The sequence below is a fragment of the Entelurus aequoreus genome, linkage group LG12 (genome assembly GCF_033978785.1).
Source record: "Entelurus aequoreus isolate RoL-2023_Sb linkage group LG12, RoL_Eaeq_v1.1, whole genome shotgun sequence".
Taxonomy (NCBI): Eukaryota; Metazoa; Chordata; class Actinopteri; order Syngnathiformes; family Syngnathidae; genus Entelurus; species Entelurus aequoreus.
In genome coordinates, this window is record NC_084742.1 from 34,559,071 (window position 1) to 34,587,052 (window position 27,982).

The 27,982-nt window shown below is 39.1% G+C and overlaps 2 protein-coding genes and 2 long non-coding RNA genes across 7 annotated transcripts in view; 3 read left to right on the top strand and 1 right to left on the bottom strand.

Moving 5' to 3' along the window:
• The window catches only part of LOC133662097 (protein phosphatase methylesterase 1-like), a 40,529-nt gene extending 14,464 nt beyond the window's left edge, over positions 1 to 26,065 (bottom strand). For 2 of the 4 annotated variants that reach the window (XM_062065784.1, XM_062065783.1), the window contains exon 1: positions 19,086 to 19,302. The gene's annotated coding sequence lies outside the window, so the exon portion shown is untranslated. Of the gene's footprint in view, positions 1 to 19,085; positions 19,348 to 25,966 lie in introns of those variants that run through there. The other 2 variants (XM_062065782.1, XM_062065781.1) reach the window with 2 other exon arrangements.
• On the top strand, positions 633 to 3,832 carry LOC133662095 (G protein-regulated inducer of neurite outgrowth 1-like). Its single transcript, XM_062065779.1, has 3 exons — positions 633 to 675; positions 881 to 1,858; positions 1,938 to 3,832. The coding sequence occupies exons 2-3, from the start codon at positions 892 to 894 to the stop codon at positions 2,891 to 2,893; spliced, it is 1,923 nt and encodes a 640-aa protein (XP_061921763.1). The 5' UTR covers positions 633 to 675; positions 881 to 891; the 3' UTR covers positions 2,894 to 3,832.
• LOC133662094 (uncharacterized) lies at positions 10,941 to 18,698 on the top strand. Its single transcript, XR_009828060.1, has 3 exons — positions 10,941 to 11,443; positions 14,764 to 14,881; positions 17,289 to 18,698. It is a non-coding gene; the product is annotated as an uncharacterized LOC133662094 (long non-coding RNA).
• On the top strand, positions 25,659 to 27,977 carry LOC133662098 (uncharacterized). The gene is made up of 3 exons (XR_009828061.1): positions 25,659 to 25,730; positions 27,786 to 27,842; positions 27,904 to 27,977. It is a non-coding gene; the product is annotated as an uncharacterized LOC133662098 (long non-coding RNA).
• Positions 27,978 to 27,982: the final 5 nt, after the last annotated feature.

The following is a 27,982-nucleotide window of genomic DNA, read 5'->3' on the forward strand; positions in this document are numbered from 1 at the left end:
ACTACTTTTGCTCTTGCTATCTATTGCGCACACAGACTTAGTGGATCATATGCAACTTATTAGTACAGTCAATTTGAAACACTCAATTTAAAGTGAATAAACAGCATTAAATGTTTCAGTTGTACATTAGGCCACATGTAGAACAGCTTTGTAATTATTGCGTCAAAGGTCAGACACTTAAACGGACATACAGATAAGATATATAAAAATACATAAACTGACTTTACATACTAATGTATATAATTTCTAAATCTAAACATTGAATCATAAATGGTCTCTCGCACGCACGCAGGCACAAACACATGCAAACACACACGCACACACAGACGCACTAAACACGCACAAAGCACTCAGGTGTCGGTGACAGTCAGTATCCAAGTAACCAGCAGAAGACGACTCAACAAAATGTCATTTGAAAATGCACACACTACAAAGACCTAATAACGACGACAGAAACTTACATGCTTCAATAAAGTACTATCTATCTATCTTATGTGTCTTTATTAAGGATCCCAAAAGATGGCAGGGGTAAATGAATGTAGATGTGTGCCTTGCCTCCTTCTTATTTATTCATACGTGCCTCCTGTGAGGCGGCGGAGATTCGATGCCTTTAGTCGGTGAGGAGACGTCGGCAAGGCGGCACATTGCGTGAGTGGAAGCTGACATCCAAGTATGGTGAGAGGACTTATTCTTAACACTGCAATCAATGTGTGTTTTTGTTAATGGTAATACTGTATTGCTACGATGTATATCTCCATGTAGGTTATGCCAAACAGTATTGATACAATACATTTGATTACATTTTAACATAATAAAACTAATGCACAAATTAAACTTGCATGTTTTGCTTTCCATGCCCTAAAACAAAACAACTGTCAAGCGTTTGCTACCATGGAAACCTCATACAACTCCGAGCGCAGGAAGGATACTGTTAAATCCCAACAACAGATTCCAGGGCTTGCAGGGTTTGTGAATTCCCTTGACCAAAACGATGCTAATGCCCAGACGGGAGAGGAGCCTAACTTCAACCTAAACCTCAGCGTGACCTCAATGAACGATCCCCGCTCTCAGAAGAATGATGGGAAACTTGCAGCAAGGCAAAGTCAGGAAGGCGGGAAGCCCAAAATCTCTTTGATGACCATGAAGGAATCTGAATCACACAGAGTGCAAAAATGTGTTCGCAGCCCCAGAGTAAGTGAGAGGGACAAAACACGAACATTGAGAGTGGACGCATCAGGCGCCTTAAAGCCCAAACCCCAAAGTGAAACCCCAATGAGGACGACCAGCCATGTTAAACTGAGCCTTAAAATGCAAAGCGTTAAGAAGCAAGATCCAATGGTCCAACATCACAGAGAAGATTCTGGGTATCATCTGGGTCAAACTTCTCCAGCCATTGAAGAAGCAGAACCAGCTATCCACACAGTTTCATCCACTTTTGTAAACCCAAAGCCACAAATGGAGAAGATGCAATCAATCCTTGTTGGTGACAATAATCCCAAACTATTCAAACCTACACTCAACTCCAAAATCACAATAGCGCCCAAAGACAGCCTTGAATCAAAAAGGGCTCCGAAAAACAGTTGTGGATCAAAGGGAAGTTCTGCGCAGAAAATGGGCTACAGCTTCAAGACGAGATCAAATGTTTACCCTAAGAGTGGATCCAGAGAAAGTCTCGACCGCAAAACTGACAGTGTAAGCAGTGACATGTTGGCCAAAGAAAATTCAAGTTTAAAATCTAGACCAGGTCCGAAACCCAAGTCGGATTCTTTTAAAACTGAACCGACTCTCCCCCCATCTATAATGGTCTCGCCAAGTCCAGTTTTAGTCTCTAGGCCTAGTAGTCCATGTTCTACTCTAGGTAAGAGTTTACAAGTGTTTTCTTTTAACAGCCAATTTCACCAACAGTTAATGTGTTGCTTTGGTTTCACTCCATCTAGTTCCTCTGGCCGCTTCCAGTCCAAAAACCAGAACCTGTGTTGCCGTGACCACACACGGAGAATGCACACAAGAGCCTGAATCTGTGGCAAACTTGACTAAGGGTCTTACCTTTGACATGGTGGACATGTCATCACTGACAAGGGGTGTTGCTCTGAAGAAAGGACAATGGAAGGTGACAGTGACAGGAGGAACTGTGCCATCACAGGAGGCCAAGCAGTGGTTGGTTGAGGCTGGGGGGTCCCCAGGAAGTAATGGGAGGCCACCTCAGAACAAAGTGGGTCAACTGAGAAACGAAAATGTCAACATCCCACTGTCACACCCCTTCCATTCTCCTTCTGCTCCAGAGAGGCTAAACTTCAGTGAGACGCTTCGTCCTCGGGCATCAGAGAGGAGAGAGGTGGGGGTCCAGGCGAAGGTGCGTGTGACGGAGCACTCGGTATCCACCAGTCCAAGCCTGCTAAGAGGAGCTCCCTCCTTCTCCCTGATTGGTTCTCCCAGCTGTCAATCATATAGCTTGACCTCTCCAACTGTGTCACTGTGTTGTGTGCCAGCTGTGCAGCCTCTTCGAAAGCATGTCTGTAAGATTGATATTGAGCTGTGCAGCCAAGTCAAACAAGAAAATGCTAATAGCATAAAGGGAGACGGTGAAGAAGTGAAGAATGTGAGGGTGCAAGCGGGAGAGGAAGTGGGAGCTACGCCACGGGATGTGGCGAAAGACGAGCAGGGAATGACGTGGGAGGTGTATGGCGCCTCAGTAGACCTAGAGTCTCAGTCCACAGCCATCCAGTCCCACCTTGAGTCCAAGATCCAGAAGCAGGCAAAACATATCCGGTCTCTGAGGAGGTTTATCAGGAAACACAACAGGAGAAAGAAACAGAAAAAGAAGAAGAAGAAGAGAAAGAGAGTAGGAAGGATGCTGAGGTGCTGCTGCACAGCTCCTTTGGGGCAAGATTGACCAGGAATTCAGGCATCCATGGAGGGAAATCATCATGATCCCCAAGCATGCTAATAAACAAATTATACTTCCACTTACTCTTGTAGTAGTGCACAATTTGTATGTGCAAAAAAGTAAAATGCATGCAACGTAAATTGTTAGTTTACTGAAGTGTGATAAAAACGTTTTCACTGGTGCTAAATATTTCAGCCACTTCCTTTTTTGGAACAAAATGTCACTGAACCAGCCAGGAAAAGTTCACTGCAGAAAACATGGATCAATTCAATCAGCAAGAATGCACTGTAGTAACTATTTTCTCAGTGTTTCACTTACCTCACATATTTAACACAAAACATACATGAACACAACTTCAAAATTAGGAAAGCACTCATCCACCATTTTATGACCACCTCCTCTTCGTCCCGGACCACGCTGAATTATTTAAAAACATTAAAAAATCACGCTGATGTCAACAACAGAAACCGGCTGCCATGTTTTATTCAGTCTGCACTTTAGGATACACAGAGGACTACAGTGCCCGAGCAAAAAAAAAAAAAACAAGACACCTTAGATCGGGGTTTTAAAGTTAAAGTGCCAATGATTGTCACACACACATTAGGTGCGGTGAAATTATCCTCTGCATTTGACCCATCCCCACAGGGGAGCAGTGAGCAGAAGCGGTGGCCACGGCCGGGAATCATTTGGTGATTTAACCCCCAACCTCCAATTCCAACCCTTGATGCTGAGTGCCACGTATTTCAAACTGGGCCCCAAGCAGAACAATTAGGGACATTTTTATACATTTTATCCATCAAATATGCTAAAACCAAGCCAGTGCAGGTGAAGACATGTTACGCGTTAAGAAATGTTAAGAGGCTCTGACTGTTGTGCTCAAATTTTGCTTCAAAATATACCCGCCCATGCTTTTAGATAAGCAAATAAACATTCAACACTCAAGTAAAAAACACTTATAAAATGTACCTCAATGACATTGTGACAATACAATTGCATTTTTTAAAATTTAATTTAAATTATGCAAGCAAGTAATAACTTGTGATTAATCATGATTAATCCAAATGTAAAAGTGTGATTAATCTGGTTTATAAAAATACTCGTTTGACAGCAACTTGTAAAAATGTATATTTATTTTATGTTTCCCTACAGTGTTCCCTAGGTTATCGTGAGGGTTATGTTACAGACCCACCCGGAGTATGTGAATTTCTGTGAAGTAAGGACCCACATATGTGGTCCTCTCCAAGGTTTCTCATAGTCATTCACATCGACGTCCCACTGGGGTGAGTTTTTCCTTGCCCTTATGTGGGCTCTGTACCGAGGATGTCGTTGTGGCTTGTGCAGCCCTTTGAGACACTTGTGATTTAGGGCTATATAAATAAACATTGATTGATTGATTGATTGATTGATTGATTGATTGAAGATAAGGTCCTTTTTAAAAAAAAATTATAAAATAAAATAAGATGAATAAATTAAAAACATTTTCTTGAATAAAAAAGAAAGTAAAACATTATAAAAACAGTTACATAGAAACTAGTAATTAATGAAAATGAGTAAAATTAACTGTTAAAGGTTAGTACTATTAGCGGACCAGCAGCACGCACAATCATGTGTGCTTACGGACTGTGTCCCTTGCAGACTGTATTGATATATATTGATATATAATGTAGGAACCAGAATATTAATAACAGAAAGAAACAACCCTTTTGTGTGAATGTGAATAAGTGTAAATGGGGGAGGGAGTTTTTTTGGGTTGGTGCACTAATTGTAAGTGTATCTTATGTTTTTTATGTTGATTTAATTAAAAAACAAAAAACAAAAAAAACAAAAACAAAAAAAACCCGATACCGATAATTTCCGATATTACATTTTAAAGCATTTATCAGCCGATAATATCGGCAGGCCGATATTATCGGACATCTCTAGTAAGAAGTATTTTATCTATTATTGGTTAGCTTCAGAATAACAATGTTATTAAAAAGAATAAGATACTTATTATACTCTAAAAATGTTGGTGTTACTTAAAAATGCACGTATTTAGTTGTATTCAGTGTTAAAAAAAATGTTATATGGCTCTCACGGAACATTTTAAAATATTTGGCTTTTGTGGCTCTCTCAGCCAAAAAGGTTCCCGACCCTTGTTCTAGACCAAAAATCACTTCATATTCTCTACTGCTCGCTAGTGTTACCATATCTGAGTTATTGTGTGGAAATATGGGGAAACAACTACAAATGTGCGCTTCATTCATTAACTGTGCTACAAAAAAGATCAGTTAGAATAATACATCATATTGGATACAGAGGATCATATAAAAACCCTTAATTTTTATAAAATCACAATTATTGAAATTCAACGATTTGGTGCATTTGCAAACAGCTAAAATTATGTATAAAGCAAACTATAACCTGCTACCCAAGAATGTACAACAATCTCAACAAAAGAGGAGAAATATCACTGTAATGGCAATCTTCACCTTCAAATGTTCCAATTTATTGTCATTACTCAACAGGTTTGAGGGAGTGATCCTACGCAGTAGCAAACATTGTATATGAAGTGAGGTCCAGTCGGATATCCAGTTTATGCATATTTATTAACGAATTTGCAGGGTGAATGAAACATACCAGGGATTATTGCAGTGATATTGTGTTATATTGTAGCGTTGAACGGGTTTGACAAATGTCTTTGCTTGAAGATGTTAAGAAATGCTGACCCAATGAACGATCGGTTCAATCTTTTAATGATCAAGTCAATTTTAAACACACGCACACAAGTGAAAGCACAGCATACTTAGTCAACAGCCACACATGTCACACTCAGGGTGACCGTATAAAACAACATTAACACAGTCACAAACATGCACCACACTGTGAACCCACACCAAACAAGTAGACAAACACATTTCGGGAGAACATCCGCACCGCACCGCAACACAACATAAACACAACAGAACAGATACCCAGAATCCTTTGCAACACTAACTCTTCTGGGACGCTACAATATGTTCTCCTGCCTGTTGCTGTTGTCTGCTGTGGTTTGCTGTTGTCTGCTGCTGTCTGCTGCTGTCTGCTGCTGGTAAGAGCGGTTTGTGCTCCCACACCTGAGTCCTTCCTCGTTTGGCTCACCTGTGCTCCTACATATGCCTTCCCCCCCTGCACTGCTCAACCAAAAAGCCCGCCAACTAGTGACAAAATAAAGTAATGCCAACACAAAAATAAAGATGCCTTAAATGGCTCCTACACACCAGCCCCTAATTGTTCACACTGTAACAATTACTTGAAAGGGAGCCATTCAAATTCACTTTTACACGATTCTTCTTCTCAGTTTTGTGTTGTTGTTTTTTTCCGTTTTTTTTTAAAATTTCAAAATAAAAATATGTAGGCATTTATAGTTCATTAATCTTGAATCTTCATTAATCTTCAATTTCAGTTTGGAGGAGACATATCTTGGTTATTGGTCTTTCCAGTATGTTGTTTTTAGTCTTTTCCTTGTCTTTGCCTTTTCCTTCTTTGTCTTTTCCTTTGTCTACTTCATCCTCTTCTTCCACCACTTCTTCTTCTTCTTCTTCCACCACTTCTTCTTCTTCTTCAATTTGACAGGATCATTTTCAACACTACTCACAGCAGTTTGAACTTCTTTTCTTTTCCTAGTCAGTTGCAAGAGTGTGGTCTTTACTTTTAAACGCCAGGCTATTGCAATCTTCAGTCTCATCCAGGATGAGAAGTAGTGGATGAAATAGTTAGTTGGGTTCAACTGACTTTTGACAATGGCATTTACTGTGATGCCAGGTTTGATCTCTGGATCATCAACAGAGATTTTGGATTCAACTTGCAAGATTGGCCATTCTTGGCTTGCTTTCCAGAGAAAATCTGGTCCTCTTATCCAATTTTTGTAGCCTAGGAAGCGATCTGCTGTCAGCCCTCTTGATGCTGCATCTGCAGAGTTTTCCTTTGTGCACACGTATCTCCATTGTGATATGTCGGTAGCATCCCTTACAAAAGAGACTCTGTTTGCTACAAATGTTTTAAAGCGTTTGGTTTCGTTGCTTATGTATTTAAGCACGGTTGTGCTATCCGTCCAGAAAAATGATTTCTCCAGTTTTAACTGTAGATCCTTTCGCAGCATTGTGTCAACTTTGACAGCGAGGACAGCTGCAGCCAGCTCCATTTTGGGAATTGTCATTTGTTTTAATGGTGCCACTCTTGATTTTCCTATGATGAATGCAACATGCACTTCTTTGTTTTTGTTTTCCAGTCTTAGATATGAGACGGTTCTGTAGCCACTCTCACTGGCATCCGAAAAGTGATGCAGCTGTGAGTGTGTGATTTGACCAAAGTGTGTAGGCTTCATGCACCGGTCAACTTTAAACTCCTTCATTTTGCTGAGATCTGCTAGCCATCCTGTCCACTGTTGAGAGAAAACATGTGGTATGGTTTCATCCCATTCAAGCTTTTCCTTGCAGAGCTCCTGCATAATCATTTTGGCTGGCAGAGTAAATGGTCCTAGAAATCCTAAAGGGTCGTATACAGAGCTGACCACAGACAAAATGCCACGTCTAGTGTGTGGTCTTTCTGGTACAACAACTGTGAACTTGAACACATCAGTTTCCACACACCAGTGTAGTCCTAGGGCTCTTTCCATTGGTAGATTGTCCTTGTCCAAATCCAACTCCTTGATTTCTTTAGCCCTGTGCTCTTGTGGAATAGATGTTAATACAGCACGGCTGTTGCTGATCCATTTGGACAGAGTAAACCCACCCATTTGGCAGAGAGCAGTCAGATCTTTTACTAATTGTACAGCTTCTTGTTCTGTGGGAATCGAACGTAAACAGTCATCTACATAAAAGTTATGGCGTACTGTGTCTGTCACCTCAGGTGGAAAATGAGCTTGGTTGTCTTCAGCAGTTTTCCTCAAAGCGAAATTTGCACAACTTGGTGATGACACAGCTCCAAATAGATGTACCTTCATCCTATATTCAGTCAGATCTTGCTGCATATCACCATCAGGCCACCATAAGAATCTCAGGTAGTCGACATGCTTATCAGACCTTAACCTGATGGAACATGGCTTTAATGTCTGCCATCAAGGCAACCGGTTCTTGTCTGAATCTGATGAGGACTCCGATAAGTGAGTTGGTAAGATCAGGACCCTGAAGTAGTTCACAGTTCAGTGATGTTCCTTTAAAGACTGCACCACAGTCAAAAACAACTCTTAATGTTCCTTTTTTTGAGTGGTGCACACCATGATGTGGAATATACCACAGTCTTCCAGCTTTTCTATTCAGCTGGTCTGCTGGTACCAATTCAGCATAGCCACTGTCAATCATATCTGTGAGGAAAGATGTATATTCTTTATGGAACTTTTCATTTTTGTTGAACTTGCGTTTCAGGCTCTGGATGCGTTGCTCTGCAATACAACGGTTGTTCGGCATGATGGGATCTTCTTCTTTAAAAGGTAAGTTTAAACAGTAATGTTCATCTTTAATCTTTGCATAGTGACTCACAATATCAAGAAACTTTTCCTCTTCTCTTGACATTTCCTCTGTTTCCTTACTGGATCTTTCACTGAAATCTTGGTTGTACCGTTTGACTAATACGTCCTCCAGGTTTAGAATATATATTCTATTGACATCAGCAACAGGGCAGCCATTATGCCTGCTGGTGTCATCTCCTTTTAAAGGACCATAAATGACCCATCCCAATAGGGTCCTCACAGCGTATGGCCCGTCCTCCTGGCTGTTGACCACCTCCCAGGGTTCCAGTACCTTAGAGGCATTCATGCCAATGAGGAGGTCGATGTCAGAGTCAATTTCAGGTAATGTGATATGATTTAGATATGGCCAGTGTTTCAAATCCTGCTGTTTTGGAATATTGTGTGGTGAAACTGGCATGGTTTTGTGTGTAAATACATCAGGCAATTGAATAAAGTCATTCGTATTTATCCTGGCTATTTCCAGTCCAGTGATGTGGTAGCTGGTTTCGGGTTTCACTTGATTCATGGTTTTGAGAAGGATGTTTGTTCTTTGTCCTGTAATGTTCAGTCTTTGCATCAGTGATCCAAAAATGCATATGTTTGTAACGCTGTGTCTCCCTTGTTGCTTTTAACTTGTACAGGTACAATGGAGTAGATGGAGGGGTCCTCCCCGGCCCCAATATGACCACAAGTGTGCTTGGGAGGTGGGACAACAGTATTGGTTCCAATTGATTTGGTTTGTGTTTGTTCTGTCTGTTCAATGTGGAGTATTTGTGGATGTTGTTGTTTACAGATTTCACATAATAGACGATTTCTGCAGTCTCGACTTAAATGTCCTATTTTCAGACAGCCAAAACAGACTCCTTTTTCCTTTAAGAAGTCTATATTTTCTTTGTGCTTCTTCCTCTTGAATTGTGGACAGCACTCCAGTGTGTGACCACTCTTCTTACAGAACAGACAACTGTGAGATTTGACAATCACATTCCTTTTTCCTTCATTTGACTCCACAGTTTCTATGGGTATTAATGTTGTTGCAAAGCTGCTTCTTGGACATGACTTTACTCTTGGCTTAGGGACGGATGAGGGTTTGACAGTTGATTGCTTAGTGTCCTGAATGTTACCAAACAGTGGATCAGAGAGTATTTTGACTTGTTTTTCAATAAAGTTCACAAGGTCTGGGAAAATAGCACGATGGCCTTGCTTCTCCTGTAGGTCACAGGCCTTGTTCCTCCACTGCTCTCTGAGCTTGTATGGAAGCTTTAGGATGATGGTCCTCATATTAGAAACAACATTCAGTTCTTCCATATAGGCCAGATTTCCCATTGCATTGGAACAACTTCTGAGGAATAGAGAGAATGCTCTCAATCCTTTTATATCCTCCAATTTAATTGTTCCCCAGGAAAAAGCCTTTTCCATATATGCTGTTGCAATATGATATTCATTACCAAAATGTTCCTTGAGTAGCTGTCTTGCCTTCTGGTAGCCCTGGGACGGAGGCATATGTTGGCAACTTTGAAACAGCTCTTTTGGATGCCCTCTAGTATATTGTTCCAAATAATGCAAACAGTCATAGGTGTCATACTTTTTCTCCACTCCATATTCAAATGCCCTTATAAAGGTTTCATACTGAAACGGATCTCCATCAAACACAGGTACGTCTCTTGATGGTAAAGAGGAATGGACATTCTGCTTAACCAATAAGGCATTAAAATCATGTTGTGCTTTTAGTAAATCAAGAATGTGATCTTGTTTGATGGCATTTGTGACACGGGATGTAGTGTGAACTGTATGACCTTTAACATCCTCTTTTTTCATTTGTACAGTTGATTTTGACAGATTGTCAGTTTGCATTAAAGAGAGAGCAGCCTGTCTTGGAGTCATGTAATGAGCTTTGGTATATTTTTCATATATGAATTGTTTTGGCTTCCCGACCTTTGTGTCAGAGAGGGGAATTGTTTTCTTTGGAGCAGCAGCTACCTTGTGTGATTCAGAGCTCATTTTTGACACTCTTGATCCTTCCCTAGATCCCATGGTTTCAAAAACTTGTTCCCTTGCATTTGCTGCTGCCAGCTTGGTTTCCATTTCCAACTTTTCCTTTTCCATTCTGAATTGTTCCTGTTGTTTTGCGAGTTGTTCCTGTTGTTTTGCGAATTGTTCCTGTTGAATTCTTTGTTGTGATTCAATCTGATGTTTTTTCTCCAATGCAGCAGCCTCTGCCATGAGAGCAGCCTTTTCGGCCTGGGCTCGAATGCGAGCAGATGAGGTAGAAGAGGTTGTTGATGTTATGGAACTGCGTGTGATTGAGACATTCGATGCACTGTCCTGGGCTCCAATATCAGAAAGTGTAACACATAAATGTTTATCATGGGCAAGTGGGACATGCATTTCATCTTGGACTTGTGTTTCAACTGAGCCATGTGTTTCAGAGACATGCAATTGGGACTCCTCTTCCACAGGGGCAGTGTCATGTGTGGTTAGCTTTTTCACTTCTGATAACCATTCATGCACAAGTTTTATGAAACCTTCGAGTATCTTAATCTTTTCTTGAAACCAGTCATTTTTTCTATCAAGTTCCTGTAGTAGAATTTCTGACCTTTGACCTATAGTTCATGTCTGTCAAAAATGTATGCTCATTTTGATTTCTCTTCCTCTTCTGTGGGACAAAAGTGAACTTTAAGTCGTGCCAACCTGTCTAACTGAATGTGTTGACTGTCTAAAAGATTCGAGTTGCTATGGAACAGATAGGGAAAACAAAATAAGACATTGACGCACTAACAAGAGAGATAAGAAAGGGATAAAGCCAAACGAAGAGAGTGTTTTGGCCACCATCTTCTTTTTCATGGTGACGGGCGCGCCCGGGGGGGGGAAACTTTCTGTGTGCTAGACAACTCAACCCAACCATTGTACCATTTGATTATGAGTAAAATAAAACTCTTGTGTTAAATCTACTTTGGTTCTCATTGACAACCTGGACTTTCCACTACAAAATTGGCGTCACGAACTAGGATGGTCCAGAACTCTGCAAGTCAACATCCGATCCGGCTTCTCTCTCAGGCAGACAACGCTTGCACGCGCGCATCTAATAAAAGGTAAGCTATTTTGCTTATTGTGTAAAAGTTATCTGTCTAAAGAGAAACGGGATCGGTAAGATGAAAACTGAAATATTTTTTCATAAAAGATAGTTCTCCAAAAACAACCTAGACTGAGGCATGTGTTGGTTGGCTTGAGTTGTATTATATGTGATCATTTGTCTGTGTGTTTGTTGAAAACTTGTAATCTCTTGTTTTTAACAAATGGGGATTGTTGATAGAATTTTGGTGGTTTGGAGTGTAGAAGCATAGACGATGTGAGACGAAAAATTTCTTTGCAAGTACATGGTTAGCCGGAGTTGGACACAGCGAAATTTAAGGCAAGGTTGGCTAAACTGATGTGACATTTGGCCCACACAAATTTATGACGTCTATGAAGGTCCTACGTATCTGTCTATGTGGAAGCTGCAGCCGGGTAAAAAGCCTGATATAAGGTGATCGTTCAGTGACTCCGGTAGAGGAGATCAACTGAGCCAAGTTGTCACGAATTTGGAAATTTGCTGCAGTATAGATGGATAGAGTAAGGGCTCCATATGGTAGAGACTTGGTGAAACCATATGGACTGACCAGACACGATGTACTGTAGAAATTGAAGGGTGATTCCTGGAAATTCTACAGCGCCTTAGGCTGTTATCCGTGTTGGTCAGGAAGGAAAAGCAGGATTTGCTCCGCTGAATGGGTTAATCGCCATTATATGAGTAAAAATGACCTGCGTGTGTGTGTTATGAGACGGCCGATTCCACAAAAGCACGCGTGCATTAGTTGTTTATATTGGTCCGGACCAGGGGGGAGTGTTTTGTGGGATAAAAATGTGTGTTTTTAAATTTATAAATATATCTGCGTATTTTAATAACTTTTGTGTAGCACCTGGTTTCTTATCTGTTTTAATTCTCCCTCATGCTTTTGTGAGAGTTCCCTAACGCTTTTTTCGCACCCACGCTGATCTGCAAGAGCTGGGAAATTGTTGGTTATGTGTGTGCGTGTGAGAAAATAGACAAAGTTATGTACAGAAAACACATGAGTGAATGATCCATCCATATAATTATTTTCTTTCGCTTATCAAGAGGTTGGATCGCGGAGGCAGCAGCCTAAGCAGGGAGGCTCCCCCTCGTGGGCGCTGCGAGCTAATTCCAGTCATTTGAATTTGTTTTTAACTATACTGGTGATTGTGACTGTGCGATATTACAGTTGTTTTAATTTACCAGCTCTTGCTCGCTGGTAAATTCTCTGTGTGTGAGTGACTGTGTGACGCATATAAAAAAAAAAAAGAGCTGGGAGACATTTTGAGATAAGAGTGTGTGCGTGTGACGAGGCTGTGTGAATGACAGCTGCGTGAGGCATTGGTTCGAAGAGGAGTGACACTGATAGCATTGAGCTGGGTTAGCATTGTGTTAGCATAGCATTGAGCTATGTTAGCATTGTGTTAGCATAGCATTGGGCTAGGTTAGCAAAAGTTTGCTTACTTAGGCATAGTAAGGCTAAGTTAGCATCTAGCTTGGCATTACTAAGTGTGGTTGAACAGTTATTCTCGGTCTGTAGAGTGTGCTAGTAGTAGGTGCTTGCTAAGTCCAGTAAAATAATAGATATATGGAAAATTATACGTTTAAATATCAATAAATAAATACGGATTGTGGGACATTGAAACATTGTTTAATTCATCATTCATTTATATGTCTAGTATACTTTTTTTTGGTACAGCCTTGTTGCTTATCTGATCCATCCAGTTTCTGTGTGGAAGTTGAGACAAACACACACGCACGAACATCATAGATTAGGACACATTGTAACTTTGAATTAATAGTTATACAACAAATAAATTAATAATATTGAATTTAAATTTGATAAAGATAAATTGATCATACATTGACATTTTAATTTTTTTTTAGGAATAAACACACAATAAAATAAAAGTTAAATTTATATTCTAATACATCTAAGGGCATCTGTGAAACATAGAGTCTGAAGAAGTACAGATAAGAGCCACTCAGCGCCATTGTCAAAACAAAACATAGAGAAGCGTTAAACAAATTCTAATCAGAAGGAAGACAGACCAAAATATGAGAACTTAAGTAAACAGACAGCAAGTAAACCAGAAATAATAATGTAAATAAATAACAAAGAAAGCAAATTTCTATGTGACATTGGTGCATGTAGAATTACAAATAGAGAATAAAACTAAATGGAAATAACTGTCTGCAAGATGAGCATGACGTCATGAATTGTGCTCGGGTTAGTGATAGATAGACAGATAAAACGTTATTGATTCCTTCAGGAGAGTTCCCTTTGGAAGAAGAACTAAAAGGTAAACAGTAACTAATAAGGGTATAAATGGAAACAAAATAGATTCTATTAAAAGAGAAACTAGGCATTAACGACCATGATATAAAAAAAAAGTATTGCACTGTTATTGTTTTGCATTCCCTGTCATCCTAGCCCCCCAAAGAGGAGTTGTACAGTGTAATGATGTATGAGACAAAGGATTTTTCATAGGCTAAACCAGTAGTTCTCAAATGAGGGTATGGTGTTTCCGCCCGGACAAAAAAGGGAGGTACTTGAAGGTATGCCAAGGGGTACCTGAGATTTTAAATATTTCAAAATGCAGACAATAAAAATAAACACAGTACGGACGTTAAAAGTTAAAAGATTAAAAGATTTAGCTGAAAGATAAGGAGAAACGTGAATAAAAACATTCCTTTGTTTTGGAGAGTATCACGCACAGCGGGAGGTCAGAGTGCAAGCATGACAGCTTGCTCGCGCCTACTGATAGACAAATGATAGTTTAAATTAGCTTATACATAATCTTTAAGTGAATTAAAAGGGTACTTAAATACACATGAAGTAGTATGTATAATCTTTGAATTAAGGTTATTGATTAGCAATTAATGGGATAGTTAAGACTGTAATTTTAAAACGTGATATGCAAATTGAACTAACCGAGAGGATATGAAAACGATGGGTGTACATGTTTTGAGTTCCAAATTCTGGAGGAAAAAACCTCAACAAAACGTAAAACCATACAGACGGACTTGGGTGATAGGCACGGTTGTGCTAGGTCAAGCTAGGGTGGAAAGGATATGCAGCCGGGGGACTGCCAACTTCTCTGAACAAGACAAGCTCCAAAGTTGTAGCCAGAACATGCTCACAAAAAATACAGGTGTGACAGCAGGACGAACAGCAGGATACAAACAGACCCCTGCTGGACATAAGTGTCAACGGACAATGTTCAACACAATCTTTGAAGCATTCCTTTGTGGTCAACCTGCACACACCTTGAAATGACCTGCTTACGAACTGTGCCCTGACAATTCAATACTGCACAGAAGGAACTTCCTGATGTTGCCTGACAGCACGACATCAGCTGACAACTACTGGGGACGCCTCCCAGGAATGAGTGGAAGACGGGGACTGCTCCAACTGTCCTAGCACTGGCTGACGGAGGTGCGTCCGTGTGTCCTGCCACCCAAACCGCCAAATTGTATGATCACCAATTAGACGACTCATAAGAGGAGCCTTTTGACTCTTATATATGGTGGGACTCAAGGTATGGCCGCTCATGTGAACTATCCTTAAAACAATTAGAATGGTATAAGATGGACAACTAATGACCCACATTGTTCCCTCTGTCCTGCCTACGAAACAAAAAAATTTTTAGGTCAAATGATAAAACAGGGCGTAGCTGCCGCTGATTGAACCGATACGCAAATCAATTATTTCGGTTGTCTGTTAAAAACATAGCTATTGGTTGCAATTTGGATATTTCTGCTGTAGGCTACAAAGAGTGACAAAGGGGGGAGGAATTATGATTTATGAAAGGGAAAACATTAAAAGTAGATCAATTTGAGTATGTTGAAATTAAAATCCCATTTTCCTCAGAAATGTATTTCAAGGTAATTGTAGTATACCGACCGACCACAGCTAAAGACATTTTTCTTGATTCATTTTCAGACATCCTCAAACAGCATAGTATGACAGAAGTAACGTCATGGAGGACGTTAATCTGGACTGGTTAAATAAGACGCGTAGAAAGAAACTTAAGGATATTATAAACGGCTTCTACATGATACAAATGATAAGCAGCCCTACTAGAATTACAATTGGATGACAAAAATTAAAGAGAACATCTGTAAATACACAAATACAAAACCAGAAAGAAGAGTGCTAAAATAAAAATACCATTGGATTCTAATAAAGACATGAGGACTCAGCTCTCATAAGAGCAACTATAACAGGTCTAAATACAGATCGTATGATTTCAAAAGTTTTGAGGAACAAAGGCTGACTTTCACTTAGAATTAATCAAAGCTGTAAAAGGGAACATTAGAAAGTTATGGAAAACCAGATACAAACTTACGGAAAGAGAGCAAACAAGAAACAACACTATAACATTAAATATCAATGGCGCTACTATCGCAGACAGTCTGGACATAAGTGGTAATTTTAATGAACATTTCATCCAGTCTGTGCAAACCCTGAATAAAAAATCCCTCAAAATCAGTGCAAATAATTGTCATTTATTCAGGATGGACTAATTTTAGAATTAACAAATGAAACAAAGTTAAACAAAATATTCACTGCATTATCAGACTCACGATCTAGAGATATATATACGGGTTGGACACTATCTTCCTAAAAACATATAAGGATTGTATTATTGCTCGTATAACAACGATTGATAAATAAATCAATAACGGAAAACACTTTCCCTACCACGTGGAGAAACTGCTACTATGATTAAATCCATAAAGCAGGAAATAAAGAAGACCAGAACATGTACAGACCAATTAGCCTTCTCCACGTTATAACAAAAGGAATAGAAAATTTGAAGTTAAAAGGTGGCTTTGGAGCAATCAAGGCTGCTCAGACGGTCACTAAGAGGGGCATTATGTTGACACATCAATTTAATGAGTATTATATTTATCTATGAGAGCATTTTTGTTGTAAATTGTGAGGTATGGCTGTTAAAATCTTGGTTGTTTTTACGAATGATGACAGATGTGAACAAGAGCATGTATGGTCTTTGTGTGATGATGTAAATAAGGTGTGGTTGTATTGTATGTTAAGTATGTGTCCATGAAGGGGCATTTGGTTACTTTTCTTATAATTGAATACATGCTACAGTATGATTATTTTTGATTAATTATTGATTATTATGAATGTATATATTTATTATGATTAATTAGTGTCATAATTGTATTGCTTGATTTGTGGATCCCCTTAATTTAGGTAGCCAGGGACTACAGATGGAAAGTAGATATTTAGATATAATCTAGTACAGAACATATCTGTTTCTGAACTTAATGTTTCTGTGCATTGTCCCATCATAGATAGACTAAATTAAATACAACTATTTAGTGAATTATTGAGGCCACAATAATTCACTAGGTGTTGTGAAATATCAAAGTACTATTGCAAAAGTGAACAGTGACCTCAAACATGACCTGTCCTCCGCCTCTGTTCTTGCTGCACTTGACTATCAGCTGCCTTTTCTTTTTCTTGGATGTTTCTGAAACTACTAATACTACTATTACTATTACTATTACTATTACTACGACTAACACTGTCCCTGTGAGAGGGACAGAGGGGGGAGGTGAGTTTGGATTGGGTCAAGTTTGAGCGTGTTGAGGTTTTATTTAATCAATATGATCAATCCGGTGCAAGGATAAAGGAACGTAATGATTTAGATTGACAATTGCAGTGGTTGGCGAAAGCAACCCCAAGCTCAAAGGAGGGTGCCAATTCAGTAATTAAATGTTTTGTGAATGATCTAATATCCCGACATGGTTTCCCCAAAAAGATTAGGTCAAACAACGGCATCTATTTTAAGAAAACAGGTTATCATCTTCAGTCACAAGATCAGCACTTCTCAGGACCAGCAGCTTCCTAGGAAGGTGGAAAGACCATGAGACCAAAATGGTAAGTTTGCAAAATGTAGAATTTGTGTGCCAGTTCCTCTGTGCAGATTTGAGGATGAAAGCAGCCACTCCAGATTCCCTTGCACTCGCTAAGAGGGGCACGGTCAAAGCCGATCCAGGACCAACACCCGATACCTGACTGGAAGGAACCGAGAGGAGGGACAACACCTAGCCAGCAATGACGAGAACAACTAACGTTGCCAGCCAATGTGTCCACCGGGACTCCAGCAGCTGTGGAAAGAAGTGTCGGGAGTGCCGAAGCAGCGAGGAGGCATTGAAGCAAGCCGAGGGCCTGGACCAAAGCCCCATACTTTTCCCCAATTTCGGCCAGCACTGACATGACATTAAACAGTCTGCCCAATGGACTGAACCACACCCCAAAGAGAGACAGACTATTTGAGTGGATCTCTTTCTTCACCAAGGCAGCCAAAAGCCCAACGAGGTGTCGGCAGGCCACCAGCCTGAGGCACCACCGAGCCATCTATACGAGCACTAATCGAATATGGACTTATACGAAATTCAGTTGTGTGTACAAAATCAATTGGTAACTACATTCATTGCAAATGCCGGGAAAAATAATAATGCAACAGCTTACAGTCATAAGTCTATATTAATTCTAAACCAGATCTTGTTTGATTCATTATTAATGTGAAAATACATCTTGAATAAGCATATATATATTCATCTAATTATGTTCATGATCAAAGTATTTTGGTATTACGTTACTAACTCAAAGGGTAGGCCACTAATTGTGTTCTGTGAGATGGTTTTACTGCAGGCTGGTAACAGCGATCGCTCTGAAGGAGGGTCATAGACGGAATTTTTGCCTCGTATAAAAACATTGAGGTTTTTGCCTCTATCTGCGGTAGAGATTTAATTTAGTGGTGTATATCAGAAATTGTTTTGGTCCAGGGTCTTAAGACCCTGGAAGGCGGGTATGTAGTAGAATTTCTGACCTTTGACCTATAGTTCATGTCTGTCAAAAATGTATGCTCATTTTGATTTCTCTTCCTCTTCTGTGGGACAAAAGTGAACTTTAAGTCGTGCCAACCTGTCTAACTGAATGTGTTGACTGTCTAAAAGATTCGAGTTGCTATGGAACAGATAGGGAAAACAAAATAAGACATTGACGCACTAACAAGAGAGATAAGAAAGGGATAAAGCCAAACGAAGAGAGTGTTTTGGCCACCATCTTCTTTTTCATGGTGACGGGCGCGCCCGGGGGGGGGAAACTTTCTGTGTGCTAGACAACTCAACCCAACCATTGTACCATTTGATTATGAGTAAAATAAAACTCTTGTGTTAAATCTACTTTGGTTCTCATTGACAACCTGGACTTTCCACTACATTCCTCTTCAGGCAATGGTAAGGCAATCAATGAGGAATGATTTTCCCTTGCCTCTCCACACAAATGAATCAATTCATCCAAGTAACCTCTTACAGCATTTGCATGTTCATCATTTTCATTTGAATGCATGAGTTGTTTCATTGTGTCCCTTATTTTAGCAGCTTTTTTAACACATGCTCCTATTGCTTTATGATAATTGTCAACTTTCATTTCCAAGCCTTTGGCAGTATACGTTATGGCTCTTTTTCCCTTTTCAAAATATTGTACATTTTCCTTTTCAGGATCCACATGTTTGCCACCTTGTGGCTGTACATCATCTTTGCCACCAGACATAATTGGCCAAGTCTCTCCCTTGTGCTGCTTTCAGCTCCACACAACTCACCCTATAGAGCTGGCAGGTGTTTCCAATCACCCTGGCTGATGAGCAGCAGCGTGGCCGTGGCACAGTTTGTCCTCTTGCGGCTTTTTGATGTCCTTCGGTGTTCTTCTTGTTGTCCTTTTCACTCGAAGAGCAACGTTCTTACTTGAATGTAATGGCAATCTTCACCTTCAAATGTTCCAATTTATTGTCATTACTCAACAGGTTTGAGGGAGTGATCCTACACAGTAGCAAACATTGTATATGAAGTGAGGTCCAGTCGGAAATCCAGTTTATGCATATTTATTAACGAATTTGCAGGGTGAATGAAACATACCAGGGATTATTGCAGTGATATGGTGTTATATGTTGTCCTGCCTGTTGCTGTTGTCTGCTGTGGTTTGCTGTTGTCTGCTGTTGTCTGCTGCTGTCTGCTGCTGGTAAGAACGGTTTGTGCTCCCACACCCGAGTCCTTCCTCTTTTGGCTCACCTGTGCTCCTACATATGCCTTCCCCCCTGCACTGCTCAACCAAAAAGCCCGCCACCTAGTGACAAAATAAAGTAATGCCAACACAAAAATAAAGATGCCTTAAATGGCTCCTACAATCACATTAGAGGAAAATCTAATTTAAAAAACATTTGTATGCTCGTATAACACTTAAAACCTTTAGTATATAAGTATGTGGAATTAAATTATAGAATGGATTAACCAAAGAAATCCAACAAAGCACCAATATGATTCAGTTTAGAGACTGTTCAAACTAGTGTTCATGAAGTACACAGAACAAGAATTATGATAAACATCTTGAACCATTTTCTTTTTTTAATTTTTTTTTATTGAGACAAAGATTATTTATGTATTCAATATTGATTGATTACTATGGTATATTATTTATTTATTGTTTATTTGTTCACTGTTCTGTTACAGAGAACAAGGAAATTGGATAAAATTGTCATTTTAACATGCAAATTTGTGAAGGGTACTCAAATCTCAGTGCACTCAATGATACTTTAAAATCTGCGGTGCACTGAGACCATGGTAAGTGAACCGCAAAGTAGGGAACAGTGTATAGGTTGCAGGGGCGCCGCTAGGGATTTTGGGCCCCATGAAAAGAATCTTTACAGGGCCCCCTGTATCATAATTTCATCATCATTAGGGGCCTCTCTAGGCCCCCCTCCATCATGGGCCCCTAGAATCCGTCTCCTTTACCCCCCCTTTTCGGCGCCCCTGATAGGTTGTATTCACTTGAAGTCACGTCCCAAAGTAGTTTTAACATGAACTAACCAGCAAGTATATGCATAATTTATTCAGAAACATTCATATTGAATTTGTCCTGAACTGTCATATTTGACAAGTATTATCAAATACTTCTGACTGAACCAATTAAACAACGGACAACATTGTTCCGTTACCGTTATGTATCAAACTTTTAGGTTGCACCCTGACGAAACTGCCCTGGGCAACCACCCATGTTCCAATATCGATATCCCGATAATCCCAATATAGAAACATCCCCTGCATTTAGGGGCAAATCCCCCCTATCTTTCATTGCTAGTTACGTATCTGAATAACAACATTGATTTTTGATACTCTTTAGGACACTTCTGCAATTTTAACATGAACACTTATTGACTCATGTCCAGGTGAATAATGTAGCCTTGCTGGGGGGCACTTTTGTTCCCATCATGCCTTGACACTATAAATGTGGTTGGTGTTCTGTTCAAATTAGTCTGTTTTGTTTGAGCTCCTTAGTCATTATTTATTGTTGCATTCTCTTTTATACTTTCTTCTCTTGGCATACCAAGCCACTAGAAGTAACTTTCACCAATCTTTTGTTGGCTCAAGACTGCTGGATTAGTGTCAGAAGTAGGATTCTAGGGTGGCAACACACAGCGACTAAGGACTTGATCGTGAGGTTGAAGATGCAGTCAAGGAGGACAAGCACAGCCAATTGGAGCAGCAGAGGATGCCCTTAAGAGTGCCTTCTAGAGGCAAGCGGTGTGGACAGTGACACGGGCCGACAATGCCACAGACACCAGGAAAGGCAAAACTGCCCTCCTACAATGGCAAGAGATCTCTGGAGACCTACCTTGTAATGTAAATGTGACACTGCATGCATTTAAAAAAAATAAAATTCTTATGTCTGTACAGCACTTTGGCCAACTGGGGTTGTTTTTAAATGTGCTATATAAATGAATAAATTGAACCGAACTGAACTGAACTTGTCCAAGTCCAACTGGCAGCTAAATTCAGCAGTTGATCATCAGAGGAAACAGCAATCAACGTTGACCTTGCTCTAGAACAGGGGTCCCCAAAAATGTTCGACCGTGGGGCCGAATTGGGTTAAAAAAATGTGTCCGGGCTATATATATACATTTATTTATTAGGGTTGTGCGGTATACCGGTATTAGTATAGTACCGCGATACTAATTAATCATATTCGGTACTATACCGCCTCGGAAAAGTACTGGTCCAACACCTCCCCTGTCGTCATCATGTCGTGTCATTGCTGGTTTATGAGCAGACGAGCATGTTCGGTAGCGCACAATCACAGAGTACTTACAAGCAGACAGTGTGTAGACAGAAAAAGGAGAATGGACGCATATTGGCTTGAAAACTAACGATAAAGGTGAAGTTATAACACTGAAAGGCCCTCAGGAAGAGGTGCTTTAAGACATGGCTAGCGAGCTAGCAGCTAAAGTTCAGCCGCTGTCAGCAGTGTTGTAGCGACTTCTAAATCACTAATCCTCGCCTCCATGGTGACAAATAAAGTACGTTTCTTACAAGTATCATCCCTGCAGGACGAGGAATAGAAAAACATGCTTCACTACACACCGTAGTTGACCGGCGTCACAATGTAAACAAACCTCATGGGTGGATCTACACCTGACATCCACTGTAATGATACCAAGTACAAGAGTGTATCTAGTCGATACTACTATGATTACGTTGATATTTTTTGGCATCTCAACATGTTCTTTCGTTTTAAAAAAAATGTATATTATGTTTATAAACTCAGGAGATATGTCCAAGGACTCATGAGGACTTTCAACATGACCAATGTATGATCCTGTAACGACTTGGTATCGCATTGATACCCAAATTTGTGGTATCATCCAAAACTAATGTAAAGTATCCAAACAACAGAAGAATAAATGATTACATTTAACAGAAGTGTAAATAGAACATGTTAAAAGAGAAAGTAAGCAGATATTAACAGTAAATGAACAAGTAGATTAATAATTCATTTTCTACCACTTGTCCTTAATAATTTTGACAAAATAATAGAATGGAAAATGACACAATTTGTTACTGCATATATCAGCAGACTAATTAGGAGCCTTTGTTTGTTTACTTACTAATAAAAGACAAGTTGTTTAGTACCGGTATGTTCACTATTTTATTTAAGGACAAATTTGCAATAATAAACATATGTTTAATGTACACTAAGATTTTATGTTCAAATAAAGCCAATCATGCCATTTTTTGTGGTCCCCTTTATTTAGAAAAGTATCAAATTAATTTTAGTACCGGTACCAAAATATTGGTATCGGGACAACACTAATATATATTTATATATATATTTATATATGGTAATTGTAGATGTGTACAGACTCACTGCGTTCAGAGCATCTTTCTTGTCCGGTCACACCTTCTCCGCAACAGCGTTCAAACACTTCTTTACAATCTCCCCATCAGTAGGCGCCTTTCCACAGCTTACAATTAGTTTAGCTACCTTGAAGCTGGCCCCCAACAGATGACAGGTTTGCCTGTGTTTGGCGTAGCATTGTACTCTGCTGGGCAGCAAATTCACGGTTTAGAACAGCCAGCATTTCTCCTCTCACATTGCCCAGCGAGCTTGCATACTGAAGATGACCGAATATTAAATTGTTTAAACACCGCCACTGTCTCTTTGCAGATTAGACAAACTGCAAAAAGTCTAAACTCTACACTCGAAAAACTATTTTACGTTTCTCCAACGATTTCGCCATTCTTTTCCTCACACACTTATTGACTGAAAGAGCACCCATTTGACGTCACGTTATCGATGGGAAAATGCATTTTTAGACAATATGATTTGCCTGAGCGGCTAGGAGACCCCAAGAGTAACAAGCGGTAGAAAATGGATTGATGATTGGGCTAGAAAGGACAGATTAAAAAATAATAATAACAAAATAAAAAATATATATATTTTTTTTATACTTGGGACTTTCCGCGGGCCAGATTTTGGACGCTGGCAGGCTGTCTGTGGTCTGCGGATCATAGTTTGGGGACGCCTGCTCTGGAAGGCAAAGCGCTCCAAATCCTGACCGACTTCCAACCACATGGACAACTTGGTTGGCGGACGAAGCACTGACAAAGGTGGGAAGAAGCCGGACTACCCGCAGGTAACCCGCGCAGTCACGAGGAGAACACGCAAACTCCAAACAAAAAGACCCCGAGCCTGGGGATCAAACCCAGGGCCTTCTTAGTTTAGTTTAGTTTAGTTCATTATTTCTTCGGTCAGTGGTCAACAAAATAAACAAAACAGTTTTACATTCATAAATTGACAATTTTACAGACCGAAAGGGTTTAGGCTGAAGTTGAGCAAATATTTCGTCAAACACTATAAACAATCTCAAATACAAGATGAGCTTCATAGAAATATGAAATTTCCTTTACACAACATATTATAAATAAACCTTGTACACAGCATAAACACTTTTCAAATATATACACGGTAAAGACATGTGAAATATCCCTGTACACGTGTTGGTTAAGCATTTATACCAATACTATACAATATACAAACACTTATACTTCCATTATTATTTATATCCCATATTTAGTTTTGTAATTACAATTGATCATAGTATTAACTACTGGTGTTGATTCAAGAGTGATATATTTTTCTAAGACTTTGGTTTTAAAGTTTTTTTTAAATGTGTGAATGGAACTGGAACATTTTAAGGAATCATCCGAGCTGTTCCAAAGATGAACCCCACTGACGCAAACACATCTACTTTTTAAGATAGTTCTTATGGTTGCTTTCTGAAAGACAGATGAACCTCTGAGGTGATAGGGACTCTCCCTGGGTTTGAACCTCTCCTACAGACGCCCAGGGAGCATACGGTCAGGGGCGCCGAAAGGAGATAAAAGGGTAAAGGAGATGGATTCTAGGGGCCCATGATGGAGGGGGGCCCAGAGAGGCCCCTAATGATGATGAAATTATAATGTTGCCGCTGTGTTGGGGGCCCTGTAAAGATTCTTTTCATGGGGCCCAAAATCCCTAGCGGCGCCCCTGCATACGGTTATGAGCTTTATACGTCACATACACACTTACCATGAATTGATTAACGTGGACCCCGACTTAAACAAGTTGAAAAACTTATTCGGGTGTTACCATTTAGTGGTCAATTTTACGGAATATGTACTGTACAATATACTAATAAAAGTCTCAATAAATCAAAACAATAGCAGTGTTGAGGTCAACAAGATCATGCAGTTTTAATGTTTTTAATTTAATAAACAGATCATTGGTATGGTCATAATAATACGCATAATTTACAATTGTAATGGATTTCTTTTGAAGTAAGAACGTAGAGTTGATGTTTGATTTGTAATTGTTACCCCAGATTTCATAATTCGCATAATTTACAATTCTAATGGATTACTTTTGAAGTAAGAACATAGAGTTGATGTTTGATTTGTAATTGTTACTCCAGATTTCAACACAATAATTGAGATGTGGGAGTATGAAATAATTATATAACATGTTAAGAGCCTTTTGGTTTACAGAGTTTTTAATTTTATGTAACATAGCAATCGTTTTTGCCATCTTTGTCTTGAGTATATTTATGTTTTAATTTAATAAACATGAGCATTGGTATGGTCATAAACCATCCATCCATCCATTTTCTACCGCTTATTCCCTCATAATAATCCGCATAATTTACAATTCTTAATGGCTTTCTTTTGAAGTAAGAACATAGAGTCGATGTTTGATTTGTAATTGTTACCTCAGATTTCAACACAATAATTGAGATGTGGGAGTACGAAATAAGTATATAACATGTTAAGAGCCTTTTGATTTACAGAGTTTTTAATTTTATGTAACATAACAATAATTTGTTTGCCATCTTTATCTTGAGTATATTTATGTGCAGTTTCCAATTTTATTTAGTCATCTACATAGATTAATTCTTACTGTGAGGCACACGCACTAACCGTGCTACCCGTTTTTTAATTGTTTTTATTTTAATTCACTTTTCTGGTTTGTTGTTTGGAAATAGTTCAGGCGTTTTATAATTATGTTCTTACTTTTTAAGATTTCCCCCCCCCCCCCCCCGTATTGTTAAAATGCTTTTCGATGCGTGAAAGTTCCAAATTGTGACGTCACTGTCAAAGCATATAGAGACATGGCTCCACCTTATGGTATAAACTACAATGAAAACACAACAAAAATAAATATATATGGTCAATATTTCAGAATAATTCCCACCAATAGACTGATGTTTGTATCGGTTTAAATGATTCTAAGCCACATCCTATCTTATAAGTCAGCGTCACACCTTCAGTCATAAAAGTGGGCTTAGAAAGTGCAACAATTGCAAAGAGCCACATTGATTTGCAGCCCACACCTTGTCTGTCCTGCACTGCTTTTCAACCACCAGTCCTGTTTTCTGTAGGTGAGTGAACTCAGTATTTACATTTCTAATGGCTGCATGTTTAGACTCAAAGTTGGAATTAGCATTGGGAGTGAATTGAAAGCATGGGCTTAAAGTGGGCAGAGCACCCTCAACTTTTTTTCAATCCAGTCCTGTTTAAGTGTTTGTTCTCTAACATAACTAGTGAAATTGACACGTCTTCAAGTTCTACATGTCATCGTATTATTCGTCAAGAAGCATTGTTTTGAAAGCCTTACTTTGACGTGTGTCCAGAAGCACGCTAGGACAAGGTTGACACGCTCAACCTTTAAAGAGAATAAAGAAACAAAAGTGTTGTCAAGGTAAAGCCAATTAAATGTATACGAGTGACGACGATATTAAACATTAACTATATATGTCTGTCGTCCTCACACCTGCTCGTTGAAGCTAATGCTAGCAATAATGTCAGAACAGGAAAAAAACACTCGTTTCAGTATAATTACGCTAAATCAGCACTTAAATGACTGTTTTGCTACACACTACTTTCCTCTTCTTGTTTAATTTAAAAGAAATACAAATAAAACTCACCCGGAGAAGTTTCAGCAGTTGCCTTCTTTTAGTTTTCTTCCTTAATAGCAAGACAACAAATGCAAAAAAAAGAAGAGGCGGGTTTTAATTGAACAATACACAAATATATATTTATTTGATTGATTAACGTAATACATATACAACTTTTGTTAGGCATGGTTTCTCATGATACATTACGTCGATCCAAATATCAATATAATCGATACCAGGATAGTATTGGGTCGATATTATATAGAGTTCAGTTCTCGTCTTATTTATTGTTTACAAGCTCTGGGCTTTGGGGGCAAAAGCCAAATGGTTTGAAATAATAAACAGTCGTTTTTGCTTGTATTAATTTTTGCACTATTTACTTCATTTTACTCAAGGGAATACTTGAAATATTTAGTTGATATTTTTACATTGTCTTATGTTGTACTTGTGTTGACAATAAATAAAATAAATACAAATAAAACTCACCTGGATTTCAGCAGTTGCCTTCTTTTAGTTTTCTTCCTTAATAGCACGACAACAAATGCAAAAAAAAAAAGCGGGTTTTAATTGAACAATACACAAACATAGATCTATTAAAACATTGATTGATTAACGTAATACTATATGAAACTTTTGTTAGGCATGGTTTCTCAAACTGGTACATTACGTCGATCCAAATATCAATATACTCGATACCAGGATAGTATTGGGTCGATATTATACAGAGTTCAGTTCTCGTCTTATTAATTGTTCACACAGTATTTCTTTATTGTTTACAAGCTCTGGGCTTTGGGGGCAAAAGCCAAATGGTTTGAAATAACAGTCGTTTTTGCTTGTATTCATTTTTGCACCATTTACTTCATTTTACTCAAGGGAATAATTGAAATATTTTGTTGATATTTTTACATTGTCTTATGTTGTACTTGTGTTGACAAATAACTGTTACATTTTTGTGTGCGTTTGTCTATGTTTTAATTATAACCAAGGTCAACAAATTACAGGGGAAAAAAAAATCACTCAATGACCTCGAAAAATGTCCAAGTAGAAAGTATTGGCAATACTGTCCCTGTATCAGAATCAGAAATACATTATTAATCCCTGAGGGGAAATTAAGATTTTCAGCACAATCCCATTCAAGATCAGATAAACATTACAGGGAGACAGAACAGGATCGCTGACGGGTCTGCCAAATTCCGGCGCCCCTTACAAAGAAGGTGTATTTACTTGGTTTTGGATTGAGACCAAAACGACCCACTATATAGATTAAAAAAAAAAGGAAATTCAATTTTATTACAATATATAAAATAATTGTGAAAATGGAAATAATTTGCTCAAATTTAGTTCAAATAAAATAGCTTTTCTAAGATTGAATGTTTAACCCACCTCTTGCACCTTCATTGCCTGTGATTACGAGTATGAACCATAATGGCAAGCAGAGTTGTTAAAAATGGTGGTACTTGCGAAGCTAAATTTTGTTAAGGTGGATCTTGATGTAAAATGTTAGAAAGTAATACTAAGGTGACATTTTGCATTTTGTAGATGCTCGAGGAAGAAGTGAAGATGGAAGCAGTGAAGATAAACACCTCAAAGGACCAGGTACCAACAATGTCACACAATCAGTCTGTTTTGGTTAAAATGGAACAAAAGCCTTGTCCAGTCTGCAGGTCTACAGCGACAAGGCGCCACCGTCAGTTTCCACAACGTTCACTACAAAATTAAGCAAGCCGGAGGATGTT